This window comes from Falco naumanni, chromosome 3, assembly GCF_017639655.2.
Source record: "Falco naumanni isolate bFalNau1 chromosome 3, bFalNau1.pat, whole genome shotgun sequence".
In the NCBI taxonomy this organism is placed as follows: Eukaryota; Metazoa; Chordata; class Aves; order Falconiformes; family Falconidae; genus Falco; species Falco naumanni.
In genome coordinates, this window is record NC_054056.1 from 4929319 (window position 1) to 4943099 (window position 13781).

The window sequence follows — 13781 nt, forward strand, 5'->3', positions numbered from 1 at the left end:
AGTGGATTTGAGGAGGAAAATGTAGTAAGGAGATGTGTTTCTTGCAGCTGATTCCCAATTGGGGTGCTGACCTTCGTGAGAGTGCTCTCAGCATCAGAGTAGCGTCGAAGTTGTTACCCGGCGCTCCAGAAACGGAGCAGCTCAAGGAATGGCTCAATAAGAATTCCTCTATGAGTCCGTAATGCATTAAAATCATACACCGCAGATTTTTAGACCAGATGCTGCCCAGCTAGACCTTGCTAGTTCTAACCTTTCCACACCCCCATCGACGGGCTCTGAAATGTGATCTGGCCACTGGCTGGTCTTTTATGGCTTTTTGTCTGATGTTGTGGCCTGACGTGGCTCCATCTGTGGTCCCGCCATCCTGGCTGAAACACATTTAGCTCAAAGCCCCGCAGGGCTGCGTGCCTGGTGTCAGCGAGTGAATGCCCTGAGCCCTCGGGAGGGGTGATGGACCCCCGGCACCTTTGGGTGCGGGTCAGCACCCATGGCAAGTGAATGCCCTGAGCCCTCAGGAGGGGTGATGGACCACCCCCGGCACCTTTGGGTGCGGGTCAGCACCCATGGCAAGTGAACGCCCTGAGCCTCAGGAGGGGTGATGGACCCCCGGCACCTTTGGGTGCGGGTCAGCACCCATGGCAAGTGAACGCCCTGAGCCCTTGGGAGGGGTGATGGACCCCTGGCACCTTTGGGTGCGGGTCAGCACCCATGGCAAGTGAATGCCCTGAGCCCTCGGGAGGGGTGATGGACCCCTGGCACCTTTGGGTGAGGGTCAGCACCCATGGCAAGTGAACGCCCTGAGCCCTCGGGAGGGGTGATGGACCCCTGGCACCTTTGGGTGCGGGTCAGCACCCATGGCAAGTGAACGCCCTGAGCCCTCAGGAGGGGTGATGGACCCCCGGCACCTTTGGGTGCGGGTGAGCACCCATGGCAAGTGAACGCCCTGAGCCCTCGGGAGGGGTGATGGACCCCCAGCAGGGGTGATGGACCCCTGGCACCTATGGGTGCTGATCAGCACCCACAGCAGCGGGGCTCCCTCTGGCGGCTGCTGTGGCCCCACTGGTGGCTGGTTCTCCAATCAATACCTTAAAAAACGCACACCAGTGCTTGCAAACCGAGTGGTACCTTGGTTGAGGAGATTATCACGCATCGGTGGAGTGACCTGCTTACACAGCAAGGACACATCTCCCTCCAGGCCCAAAGGCAGCAGCCGTAAGCGTTTCCTTTGGGAACAGCTAATCACTTTCTCTCGAATCTGGAGATCACTGAAAGTCTGAGCTCCATAAATAAAAGAACAAAGAAAGAAACCCTTGCAATGCTGAAGAAGTCTAATGGCTTCAAAAGACAGCCATGAAAGGCCCTGGGCGTAGGACATAGAAGGACATAAGTCTTGTTTTATTTGGAATTGTAAAGCTACCAAACGAGCTTCTCTTATCTTAGGAGTATGAGGAACGAGAAAGTGCTAATATGTGGAAATGCCACAAGAGCGTGAGATTAGCCTCGGTTCTTTGACTATAACTTGAAAATTGGATCCGTAGTTTTCTGCTAGGGGAACTCAGCGTGTCTGGATTTGTGGCCTGTTTATTGAACGCGTCTTCATTTACAATGTAATTGGAACATCAATTTATATGGTGTTATACCAATCTTTCCCATTTCTTTCTTAATAGGCACAGCTTTTATATCAAGTGGAAAAGATTTGATAGAGATCATCTATTATGATGCAGGTTTTTACCAGTAGAAGTGGATCTTATGACACTGCCTTTGGAGTAATACAGCTTGCTTGTGCATTGCATTTGTTGCATGGTTATGTGAAAGATTTTAATGTTATGGAGGAATGTAAATCTTAATATATTGAAATAACTGTATATGCTAAAAGTATTTTGAAAACATGCCCTGCATCAAACATCTTCCTCCCTCTCATAGTGTTAGTATATTCAGATTTTAGCCTAGAGTCTTGCAAAAGCTAATTTGAGATCCCAAAATAGCCATCAGCGTCAGATACGTCTCTCAAAGATGCTCTAATTAGCCAGACGTTCCAGGGGTGACACAGGGCTCGCTGAAATTTGTGAGGGGTAGAGATTCCTTTGAGTACTTGAAGTCTGAGTCACCTAAATAACCTTCCCTTTTCTGCTGACACGTAGCCACTGGAGGTAGTATTCTGCTGGCTGTGCGCTCGCAAGCGCCACTGATCTTTCATCTCCTGATTTCCCCCAAAGGGCTAACCCACATTATCTTATTTGTAGGATTTTGGTAAAGACCATATTGTCCTGCACAGTGTGATGTACAGCAGCAGTCACGTCTCCTCTGTGGAAGTGTTTCCCCAACAATACCGTTTCTCCCAAGAGAAGCCTGGCTCTAGAAACATCCTCCTGCTGCTGCAGAGCGCTCCGTGCCTCAGCAGCCCCATTGCTCCGGCCCTTGCTCCGAGTGGCCACAGCTGCTTCAGCCTCTGGTCCAGCCCTTTGCTATAAATATTCAGGCTGACCGTGCTTGGAGCTGGTACAGACCTGGACTTTACACCTCCTCGGTGAGGTCTCGCCATGCGTAGCGGTCCGTAGTAGCTTGGACAGCAACAGGAGTGTGAAACGGAGCTTGTAGGAAAAATGCTCCAGCTGGTATTGCAGAGATGTCCCCAGCAGCTTTTCCTGGCAGGAGACTGTCCTACCCTGCCCATTCCTCACCCCTGGTTTCAAGTTGCTGTTCAGATTATTAAACCAAGCAAGTAGCTACAAGCTTTACAACTTAACCTACGGTGTTTTTATGTTTCATTTCAAACACTTCCAGTAAGACTAAAACATTACCTTGATGTGACCCTCTGTAAAATGCCGTATTTGGGAAGTTGTTTAAGTGCACAGCTGGATTCCCCATTCGGCTGTTACAGCAGATGATTCTTTTTGTACAGAATGAGTTTTTAAATTTGTATGAGAGCATCTATCATGAACAGAGCCAAGAGAAACAGTTTAAACGTATGCGTCTTCCCTTGCTGCTGCTCTCCTAAAGAACACTGGGGCTGGGGGGGGGGGGGTCCTGTAGTCTCCGATAGACCCTCCAAGCGATCCCAGCGGAGAGGAGACCAGCTGTGCCCTGTCTGCTGGGAGATGCAGGGGAAAAGAGACACTGCCGCTCCCACGGCTCCTGGCTGGGCTGCGAGGAGCAAGTACATATGGTGCTTTTGGGGAGGAAGGCAGGGCTGGGGGAAATTCTTCTTTCGTTGATAAACCTATAGCGTCTCGGATGAGATGTTGGACACGTGCCCCATTTGTAAGCTTTGAGGGGGAGGAATTCCTGCAGGTTAGTCAGGGCCCGTGGGAATTCCCGTCTCGAATGTGGATGTTCCTCCTCTTTCTCGACTCGGGAAGCTCCGTTCCTGGGAGCACAGAACAGAAACCTTGGCTCTTGCTGCTCAGTCGAGCCTTCCATCGTTACCATATGTTTTAATAGAAATGTTTGTTTCCACACTCGTTTTGCTCCTTTTGCAAAGCGGGATGAATCTCCAACGAGCTGATAAAGGAACCCGGTGAAGATGCCGTTGGCTTTGCTGTGGATGGGCGGGAGGAACCTGCCAGCTCCGGCTGAGCGTTGGAACACCGGAGCCTCGCTGGAGAGCAGTAACTCTTGTGAAATAGAAAGTTTTCTGATGAAGCTATTGCTTTTACCACTGGTTTTAGGCCGAAATGCAACCAAAGGCTTCTACACGGTTTTCCACAAACCTGTTTTTAACTTGACATCACTACATCCCACCTGTTACCTCTGTCGTTATTGCTGGAAGACTGTTAAAGCCGCAGGTGCCCGGGTGCTCCTGGGTTTTGACAGCTCCTGCCCGACGTAGGAAATGGGAAGATCAGCCCTGTGAAGGTTCATCCATTTCGGAGACAGCTTTGCCTCCAGCCCAGGCAGGTTGGATCTGGGATTGTGTAACGCGCCATCCGTACCGACACCCACGAGCGGAGGGGATGGAGGAAGGATGCTGCGGGGAAAACGTATCAAGGTGAATCACGGCGTTAAAATAACTTGTCTAGGAAAACTGGCAAGCTCTTCTGCAGCTGGTATTTAGCGAGAAGCATCCGACAGATGTTGAAAGTGATTAGTCATTCCCTGTAATAAAGGCCTGGCATTGAATTTTTTTTATTATTATTTATTTTTAATTTGGGGTGTGGGGTTTCAACGGCATCAGTTTTTCCCCTTGCTTCTCTCCCTGTTGCGGCGTTGATGGGGGTGGGGGTGCTGTGCCCCAGGGGGGGTACCCGGGGGGGGGGGGGGGGGGGGGCGGCAGCCTCGGAACGCGGGGGCGGGGCCGGCGGGGGCGGGGCCGGGCGGCGCGCAGGAGGTTTGGCCGCTACCGGCCGCCATCGCGCCGCCGGCCCCGCCCGCCATATTGTGCCCGGCGCCAGGCGGAGCGGCGGCCGGAGATGGGTGAGGGCGGCCGAGCGGCGGGACGGAGCCGGGCCCCGGGGCTGGCGGCGGGACGGGGGCGAGGGGCGGGCGGGGGAGGGGAGGGCGGAGAGGGCCGAGCGGCCGCCGGGGAGCCTGCAGCTGGCCCCGCCCGCCGCCCTGAGGGGGGCGGCTCCGCGCCGCGGCCTGGCCCGGACCCCCGGCCCCCAGCCCCTCGTGTGCCCCCGCCGCTCTCTCGGACCCCCGGTGGGGTCTCCAGAGCCCCCCGGTGCTCTGCTGCGGCCCGGCGCCCCCGGAGCTCCCACAGCTCCACCGCAGCCCCCGGCCTGCGCCCCAGGGGCCTTTATAGCCCCTGTTGCCCCCCCCGAGGCCCTGTGGCCCCCACACAGTCGCCACTTGTGCCCCCGGAATCCCCATTTGTCCCCTGTAGCCTGTGCCTGCGCCCCTGAAGGGTCTGTGGCTCCTGCCTGCGCCTCTGCAGACCCCATAGCCCCTGGCCTGCGCCCCCACAGCCGCCCCTGCTCCATCAGAGCCCCCCTCGGAGCTCCTGCAGCTCCCGGCTCTGCTCCCCTGCTCTCTTCCCGGCCCCGACACTTGCATCCTACCACTTTTCCCTGTCAGACTCTCTTCTCCTGGTGTCCTGGGCTCAAACCCGCTGCCTTCGCCTCCCTCCAAAGTCCTGCCCGTCTGGTGCCCCCAACACAGCCCGCGTCGTACCCTGGGGGGGCCCCCCATGCACAGCCTGCCCTGTTTGCCAGCACCTCTGTGTCACAAGGGCTCCGTGTGCCGTGACACATACTGGGCTTTCTGCCCTTTGCTCTGCCCCCACCAGTTCCTCCAGTGCTGCAGCCACCGCTGTGCCCCACTGGCCCGTGTGATAGCCCCCATCTTTGGGGTATCTTTGCTTTTTGTGGGTGCAGCCTCCTTGCTCCCTGTCCCTCTTTCTTTGGCGCTAGTGCAGCAGTTTGCTGGAGGACTCCGGAGCTCAGCATAAGCTTTAAAACTTCTTTAAGCGCAGTCTCTTAAGCCTTAAGCAATTTATTTTTTTTACTCTAGATGCTAATTGCTCCGTGATGCAAACTGGAAATTAGTGATCAGAAAATGTTAAGCAATTGATACGAACTGATCCGAGATTCTTCACAGCTCAGATTGCGCTTCTAGTAAATGGCATGTTATCACCCTGTCGTTCCTCTTAAGTTGTGTAGATTCCTCTAAAGTTTAACAGGATTCAGAGAAGGTTTTTAAAACCTTGGTATTCGTGTTATTGTTTACACTGTGGCAAGCAAGCTCTAGAAAAGCTAACTTTGGGCTAACGTCCTCTTGAGCTCTGTGTCATGCAAACATACAGCAACAACAAATACCCTAAAAACGCTTCTTTTTCCCTGTCTTAAAGGAGAAAAAAAAAAAAAAAAAAAAAGGCCTTTTGTGCGCTTTTGCAGCGTCCCTTTAAAAGAGCTGTGAATCTTTGATTCCGGCACAAAATTGGGCAAAAGGGGACTTAGGTAATATCCCCAATTTACCGAATCCTTTGAGCGAAGTGTTTAGCATCTCGGCAAGTGTATCGCTCTGCCTGTAAAACAGGGATAACACCACAGCAAGGCAGATTAAATTCTTTGTAAACTGCCTTGGGTTGGGAGGGAGGCCTGAAAAGCTTCTTCCTGCTCCCGTGGAAGTCTGCATACTTAGGCTTTAAACTCTCGATGAATTTGCAGTACCTTAACAAGCTGCTGCATGTCCTAGGAGCGTCAGGGGCTATCTGGGGCCGCATCTATAGCCTCTGGCAAATACAAGAGATAGAGAAAAGGGCTGAGCAAAGTTGCATTATTCTGCTTTGTGCTGCAAGCTGGCAGAGTGAGCGATAGGTTACTGCCGGTCACCAGGGTGTGGTAAGCAGGATGAGCCTTAACTTATAAATCTTTTCCTTTCAGTTTTAAGGACTGAAGACATAATCACGCAGTGAACAGCAGAGAAGCCACCTTGAAGAACAGGCCTTCGCACCCTCTGTTGTTATGGCAGGGGGAAGGCGGGGTCCTAACCGTACCTCCTACTGCCGAAATCCCCTCTGTGAACCTGGGGCCGCTGGCGGCTCCGGCCATTCCACGAGCTCCTCCGTCACGGGTGTGCGCTCACGCACCAGGTACGTTTGGCTCTCCACGTCTTCACATCTAGCCAGCTGCTCCTCTCCGAGGCGGGTGTGAGGCCACCTGTATCTCCCCATCTCACACACTGCTGGTTTTCCAGTGGCTCAGCAGTTTGTTAATTCCCAGTGTCTAGCTGAAATCCTTTTTCTGTATGTGGCAGTGTCCATGCCACATGCAATGGGGATAGGTGGGTTCTAATTTGCCTGAGACTGTCAAATGCTTTAGCAGACTGTGACAGACTTCCAGGAGTGTTAAAAGCTTTTAGTGACCATTTAGTGGAAAGTAAGAGTAGAGACAAATTTTTATCCAAAGCCTGACTCTGGGGTTCAGCTTGTACATCTCCTGTGCCCTGAAGTTTATGTCAGGTGAGGCATTTCTGGGGTAGAGTTTAGCTAGGTCAGGTGTTGTGTAGGCTGTGAGTTTGGTTGTGGTTTTTTTCCGGGTTCTAGCCTAGCTGGTTGGTTGCATTTCTGCGACGGAGGTAGAGAAGAGGAAGGAGAAGCAGAGCACCGACAGCAATGCGTAAACAGGAGGTGCCTTATGAACTCTCTGCAAAGAAAATGTTAAATCTGTCTTAACATACTCCCTGCTTACAGCCCTAGGCCAAGAAATTTACAGGGATACAGTTATTCAAACAAGTTATTGCAAGGCCACAGAAGGTGGAGCAATCCACCTTGTACATACTTTGCTGTGAGAGCATGCATATAGGCCCTTACCACCAGTAGGTAAGGCAGTATAAGTCCATGCCCCACTTTCCCCCTTATGATTTTTCTCCGGAGCCGTACCCTCTGATACCCGTCACTACATGGCAGTCCAGGCTGAGGAGTCCCAAAGTGCTTTATGGATATGGGAGCCTTGTTGCTGCTCTTGCAAGGGCACCCTTAGATTTCCTGTGTCTGTTCAAAGCAGAAAAGGCTTTGTATTTATATTTAAAGCCCTTTTCTGGAGGACCAGAACAGGAACTCTTGCTCTGTGTACAGGAGCGGAGTTTATTGGTGGATGTATCAATCCCGAGGAGGTGAATCAGTCTTGTCAGCTTGGGAATCTGGGGCTTTTGGAGAGACAGCTTGGGTTCCTAAAGCTTTTCCCTCACGCATGGCCTTGTTTTAGGCTGCCAGCCTTCTGTTTTAAAAAGCATGGACTGATCCACCTGTGTCCACCCCTAGGCTAGAAGTCTTTCTGCAGTCACACTCGGGAGACTTTTGTGGTTTCGTTTTGGGATTTTCAATAGGAGTTTGTGCTCTGTAATTCCTTTGAAACCCACACCCAGATTCCTTTGACTGTTGTTATTTAGAGATTGCAAATCAGGGGAGATATATCTAGTATATATTAATTCCCTTCCCTTTGATTAAAAGGTTTGCTGTCTGGGATTGTGTGCGTGCTCACACAGGAATACACACCTCTGACTAAACTTGTTTTTCCTCCACCGTTGAATAGGAGTTGAAGAATGAGAAAGGGCTTGTGTTTAATTGCTCTGTATTTCATGTTCAAGCGCTCTTAGAAATGTAAATAGCAACTGGAGGCCTAAAAGCTTCCAATTAATTAAGAGGGCCACTGGTTGCCCCTTGAATAGCATAACACAGCCACAGCTTTTGAACCTGACTCAACGCAAGGGGTTTAATATCGAATGACCTGGTGCTGTAGACTGGCCTGGTTCCAAATCTGCCTTTCACTGGGCAAATTCCTGCTCACATCTGCCTGTAGCAGGCGTTCTAGCCATCTTCAGGGTGTTGGCACTTCTGGTTTGTGGCAGCCATTGACCGTGACAGTCAGCTTAGGTTTCTCAGTCAGTATTAGGCCACCAACTGGGCTGGAGGGCAGCGCTGTGTTTATCTCAGGGAAGTGACTGCAGGCTTTTGGTTTTCCTTGGTAGGAGCGGTTCAGGTACAGGCCTTTCCAGCCCACCGTTGGCAACTCAGACAGTCGTCCCCCTCCGGCACTGTAAGATCCCAGAGCTGCCTGTGGAGAGGAGTGTGCTGTTTGAACTCCAGCTCTTCTTCTGTCATCTCGTTGCTCTGTTTGTCCACTACATCAACATCTACAAAACTGTGTGGTGGTACCCACCCTCCCATCCGCCTTCGCACACATCATTGGTAAGCACCAAAGGACAGCTGCTGTCCGGTGATACTCACAGACTGTCTCTTGGGTTGTTAGACATAAAATTTTCTATATATGTTTGATGCAAACCACATGTGACTCTACAGCCCTGGAGGGTTGCTCACGTGACTGTTATTTGGCGAATTTTGGGCACTGGCTGTCTGCTTGGCATTCTCTTTCTGGTCTTGGAAGAGAGAGTCCGAGGAGAAGAGAGTAACTTGGGAGCTTCTCTGGTGAATGTGGGTTTCTGCTGCCTGATGGAAAGTGGAATCATTTTGTTTTTGTCACCGCAGAACTTTCATCTTATTGACTTCAACGTGCTGACAGTGACAACAATCGTCCTGGCACGCCGGCTGATCGGTGCTATTGTGAAGGAGGTAAAGTCCCCAAGCAGATCTCAGAACCGTTCTTTCCTCTCAGGCAAAATGTAAAGCCGTGTGTCCCTTCTGCAGTTCCAAACTCTTCTGCCCCTTTCTAAAGAACTTTGTGCTATGGCCAAGTCAAAAACCTAGGCACGGTTTCTAACGGGAAGAACGTAGACCAGAAACGAGCACCTCAAACCGTTGCTTGTGACTCTGTCCTTCTGTGATTGTTTCTGAATTACTGTCTCAACTAGACTATAGTAATTCTGCTTTGCTTTCTTGCAAAGAACAGTATTTGGCTCTTCTCCCGTTCTCTTAATTACTTGAGCTTTCTTGCAAGGAGGAGCTGGTGTAGGTTGGTTTCTGCTGACTTGCGGAAGCTTTCTGCGGGGAGCAGGTCCAGGAGAGTAGGCTGGTCACTCCGATAACTACCAGACCTTAACAAGAAACCCCGAGAGCTCTCCTCACTCCAGCTTGAGGAATGGGGCCCTGGGATTTGGAGAGTCCAGATTCCCAGCTACAAGAAGGCCTCCCCTTCCTGGTGGCAGTCCAACAGAGCCTTTCACTAGCTCTTCCTTCATGCATATGGAGTTGATTTTACAGATTGAGTGCTGCTTATTTGCCGTTTGCTCCCTGTAGGCAGAGTGAATTGGTCTCCCCTCTGCCCAGCTCTCTCTTCTCTTCCCACAGGCTTCACAGAGTGGCAAAGTCTCCCTGCCACGCTCTATTTTCCTCGTGATCACTCGGTTTGCTGTTCTCACTGGCACAGGCTGGAGTTTGTGTCGATCAATAATTCACCTTTTCAGAACCTACTCTTTCCTTAATCTCCTGTTCCTGTGTTACCCGTAAGTATCTCTTCTGTCGCTTGTGTGTGATTTCTAATGTTGCTTCCCTGCAGCGAGTGTTGCTCAGTTGAAATGAAACCTGAAAGTAAATAAACACTCAATTACCTGGTAACAGAACTTAAACTACCCTTTTCCCTCTTGCTGTGTCACATTTCTTCTCGGTGGCAGGGCATATCTTTAATTTACCTATATTTCAGCTTTAATGAAAGCATTAATTATTAGATTTCTGGTGTTCTCTGAAAAGGATTGTATGCTTTTCTCGTGGTATTGAGAGAACCCGTGTCTTCGGTTTACCTTAGTTCTTAGGTGCCTCTGCCAGGTGGAGTGAATCGAACAGCTTCCCTGCTTCGCGTTAACTAATGAAAGGAAGCCAGTTCTTTTTCCAGTAGTGGAAGTAGCTCCCTTCTTTCTGGTAGATGCAGGAGGAAGCATCTCATAAAGATCTGAGACGTGGGGCTTGTGTTTGAGATCAGACTGGTGAAGCTCTTTCCTGGAGCTTATGTAGGTACTAGATGCCATTTAGGAGGGGGATGTGAACACAGCGCTGCCAGGCGTTTCATGGGGAGCTCGTAGGGAAGTAACCGCCTTTCTGCACTTTGCTGCTCCAGGTTTGGCATGTACATTCCCTTCCTTCAGCTGAACTGTGACTTTCGGAAGACAGGCCTCTTCTCCCAGGTGGCCAACATCGGTCCCAGAGAGACCGGCGAGGTGAACTCCAGGGGCCGGGACTACCTGACTGTCCTAAAGGAAACCTGGAAGCAGCACACTCGACAGATGTACGGCATGGAAGCCATGCCCACTCATGCCTGCTGCCTCTCCCCAGATCTCATCCGCAATGAGGTGGAATACCTGAAAATGGACTTTAACTGGCGGATGAAAGAGGTGCTGGTGAGCTCCATGCTCAGTGCCTACTACGTGGCCTTTGTGCCGGTCTGGTTTGTGAAGGTGAGCAAGGGCCGTCATGGCTCTTGCAGATGGGGAGGACTGCGGGGAGGTGGGCTCTGGGTTGTGGAGGAGGTCTGCTTCTCGCTTTTTGCTTCACTGGAGCGTGGGCGAGGTTAGTCGGAGGGCTGGTCAGCTGTCACAAACCCGTTCACAGAAGCTTTGTGAAAAGCAAGAAGTAAAACCCACCAGGTTCAGCTGTGCTTAAGCTCCAGAAAACAGAGGATAGTATTGTCCTGATGAGGTGTGTTCTGTCATGAGGGTGTGCATCCATCTGTTAGGGAGCGGTGCCTTCCTCCTGCCTCCCCGTGAAGCTAGAAGGACTCCAGGCCAGCCAGTCCTTCGCACGCTGACCTTCTGTGAGGACGGGGCTCCAGGACAAGGGGATTGACCTTAATAGGGGAAGCAGACCTTAATAAAAGAACCTTGCTAGGTTTCTTAGCTGTTTTATTGAAGTTCCTAATATGTTTTACAGTGAGAATAACGTAGTAAATATGTCAGACCTCGGGGGTGAGCCCAAGTCCCCTTCCCCTGAGGGGCTGGTGCTCCCACCCATTGTCGGCTGAGCTGGGGGAGCATCAGGAACTATCTCCCTCTTTTTGGCGGTGGGTGATGATACCATAAATGTTTCGCTGTGGCGTGTTCAGGAGTTGTACAGCAGCCGTCCTATGTGGGCGCTTCTCTTTCAAGCCAGATGAACAGCTCCGTGAAAAAGCCCTTGTTTTACCTGCCTGAGTGATTTGTGTTTTGATGGCTTTGTTAGGTGAGGCTGTCCAAACACGTTGTCACACGTTCTTCTTGTCCCCCTCACAGAACACTCAGTACTATGACAAACGCTGGTCGTGTGAGCTCTTCCTTCTGGTTTCCATCAGCACGTCTGTGATCCTGATGCAGTACCTCTTGCCCGCGCGCTACTGTGACTTGCTCCATAAAGCCGCCGCACACCTGGGCTGCTGGCAGAAGGTCGATCCAGCCCTCTGCTCCAATGTGCTGCAGCATCAGTAAGGAACTCTCTCCTGGGGCTAGGGCTGGAGTTTTCTCTTAGTTGGCATGCCTGTTGGCGTGAGCAGAGGCTGGATGGGGGAGCTCAGCTTTCCAGCTATCTTTTGTCCTCCTTCTGTTGCTTAAAAAAAAAAAAAGAGAGAGAGAAAGAAAAATGAAAGCAGAGTTGTCGGCTGACACATCTGACAGCACGCAGACGCTATCTGTACTGTCCACTTCCAAGCGCAGCAAGCAGATACGATTTTTAGCGAGGTGCCTGCTGTTTCTGGGCACAGGTAGCTGCCGTTTGTCACTGCCGCAGTTACGTGCCTCAGCAGGCCAAATGCTGCCCCGGTAAATGATGGCAGGCCAACGCTGTGGAAATAGCGCGGGCGTTATCCCGGCTGATGGTGGGAAGGCAGCAGACAGCCCCCCCCCTTCAGCTGTGGAGATAGAAATAAGGGCTCTCTGCTCGTTCCCTGCAGGTGGACAGAGGAGTGCATGTGGCCACAGGGAGTGTTAGTGAAACACAGCAAGAACGTGTACAAAGCTGTGGGTCATTACAACGTGGCGGTGCCCTCGGACGTCTCGCACTTCCGTTTTCACGTAAGATCGCGCCTCCTTTCTGGGGACCGAGGTGTGGTGGCTCGGCAGGGGCACGGTCCCCTTGTCCTGAACGCCTCGGGCTGCGTGAGCTGGCGCTCCGAGCAGGATAGCTGCCCACAGGGTGTTCCAGGGTGGTGGGACAAGTGGGCTTTGGCACGGCATTTCATGTTAGTCCCGCATCTCCCGTCGGTGCTGCCAGAAGGGTGACTCCGGCCCCTGCAAATCGGGGCTCTGTCTGGAGCCCTTCACGGGTAAATGTTGCGTCTCCAGAGGGGAATCCCAGAGGAATTGTCGTAGACCTCTGCCTCACACATCCCAAAGGGTCTGTCTGACCTTCCTCGGTGACTTATTGTGGCCTCTCCTACAGTTCTTTTTCAGCAAACCACTGAGAATCCTCAACATCCTGATTCTGCTGGAAGGAGCCGTCATCTTCTACCAGCTTTACTCGCTGATTTCGTCAGAGAAGTGGCACCAGACTATCTCGCTGGCTCTGATCCTCTTCAGCAATTACTACGCCTTCTTCAAGCTGCTGCGTGACCGTCTGGTGCTGGGCAAAGCCTACTCATACTCTGCCAGCAGAGACTCAGAGCAGAAGTTAAATTAAAACAATTGCACTGATGCTCAGCTTATTACAAAACAAACAAAACAAGAAACCCTCAGAGCTTTGTATTTTTGTTACCACTGCTTTTTTTTCTTTGATAACTGATGTAATTAAAAGGAAAAAACATATTTTTTTACTCCCAACAGTTGTTTGCGTGTTTGTTGTCTGGTAAAATCCCCCGAGAAGGCCTCCTTCTGTTTGTGTTTGAGAGGAGTGATTTATTAACAATGGTGCTTCGTTCAAACACTCCTGCTGGCGCTGAGTGGGAGGATGAGAATTACAGGTCCGGAGAAGCTCACAGCTTCCAGCCCAGGTTCCTTGGGAGGGGGGTGAACCCTCCCCTGGCTTTTCCAAGGATCCCGGAGGAACCTGCGAGCCCCCCGAACTTTCCAGCTGCCTTTCATTAAAATGTGTTCATTAAATTGCTGTGCCAGAACTGCAGCCAGCTGCGTGCAGCCGCACAGGTGAAGGGCTGAGGGTCCGCAGCAGCAAGTGAGTGGACCCACCGGGGAGGGGGATGGGGACGGGGGCTTTGGCTGTTCTCACCTGCCCTGTCGCAGTGGGTTGGGTGGTCCCACCCCCACACACACCCCGTTGCCGCAGCTCCCGACCAACCTGCCGGTCAGGTCTGCCCGGGGCTGGGCCCGGGAGGGGGAGCGGGGTGACATGAGCGGGGTGACATCACCGGGGCGAGGAGGCGGGGGAGGAGGGGGAGGAAGGGGCACAGCGCAGCACCCGGGTGCCTCGCGGATGGGGGGCAGCGGGGCCGTCCCTGCTGCCGGGGGCTGCGGCCGTGCCCGGGGCTCGGCCGGTG

The 13781-nt window shown here is 52.2% G+C and overlaps 1 protein-coding gene across 4 annotated transcripts; it reads left to right on the plus strand.

The window, feature by feature from the left end:
- The first annotated feature begins 3873 nt into the window (after positions 1-3873).
- TMEM39B (transmembrane protein 39B) lies at positions 3874-13110 on the plus strand. 4 transcript variants are annotated; one of them, XM_040587777.1, is made up of 9 exons: positions 3874-3988; positions 6321-6529; positions 8407-8626; positions 8924-9007; positions 9683-9837; positions 10446-10782; positions 11593-11780; positions 12246-12366; positions 12734-13110. In XM_040587777.1, exons 2-9 carry the CDS (start codon positions 6402-6404, stop codon positions 12968-12970), a joined length of 1470 nt encoding a protein of 489 aa, XP_040443711.1. In that variant the 5' UTR covers positions 3874-3988; positions 6321-6401; the 3' UTR covers positions 12971-13110. The 4 variants fall into 4 exon arrangements, with proteins under 4 accessions (XP_040443711.1, XP_040443714.1, XP_040443712.1 ...); XM_040587780.1 differs by having other exon boundaries at positions 10446-10725; XM_040587778.1 differs by lacking the exon at positions 3874-3988 and adding an exon at positions 4351-4413.
- The last annotated feature ends 671 nt before the right edge of the window (positions 13111-13781 follow it).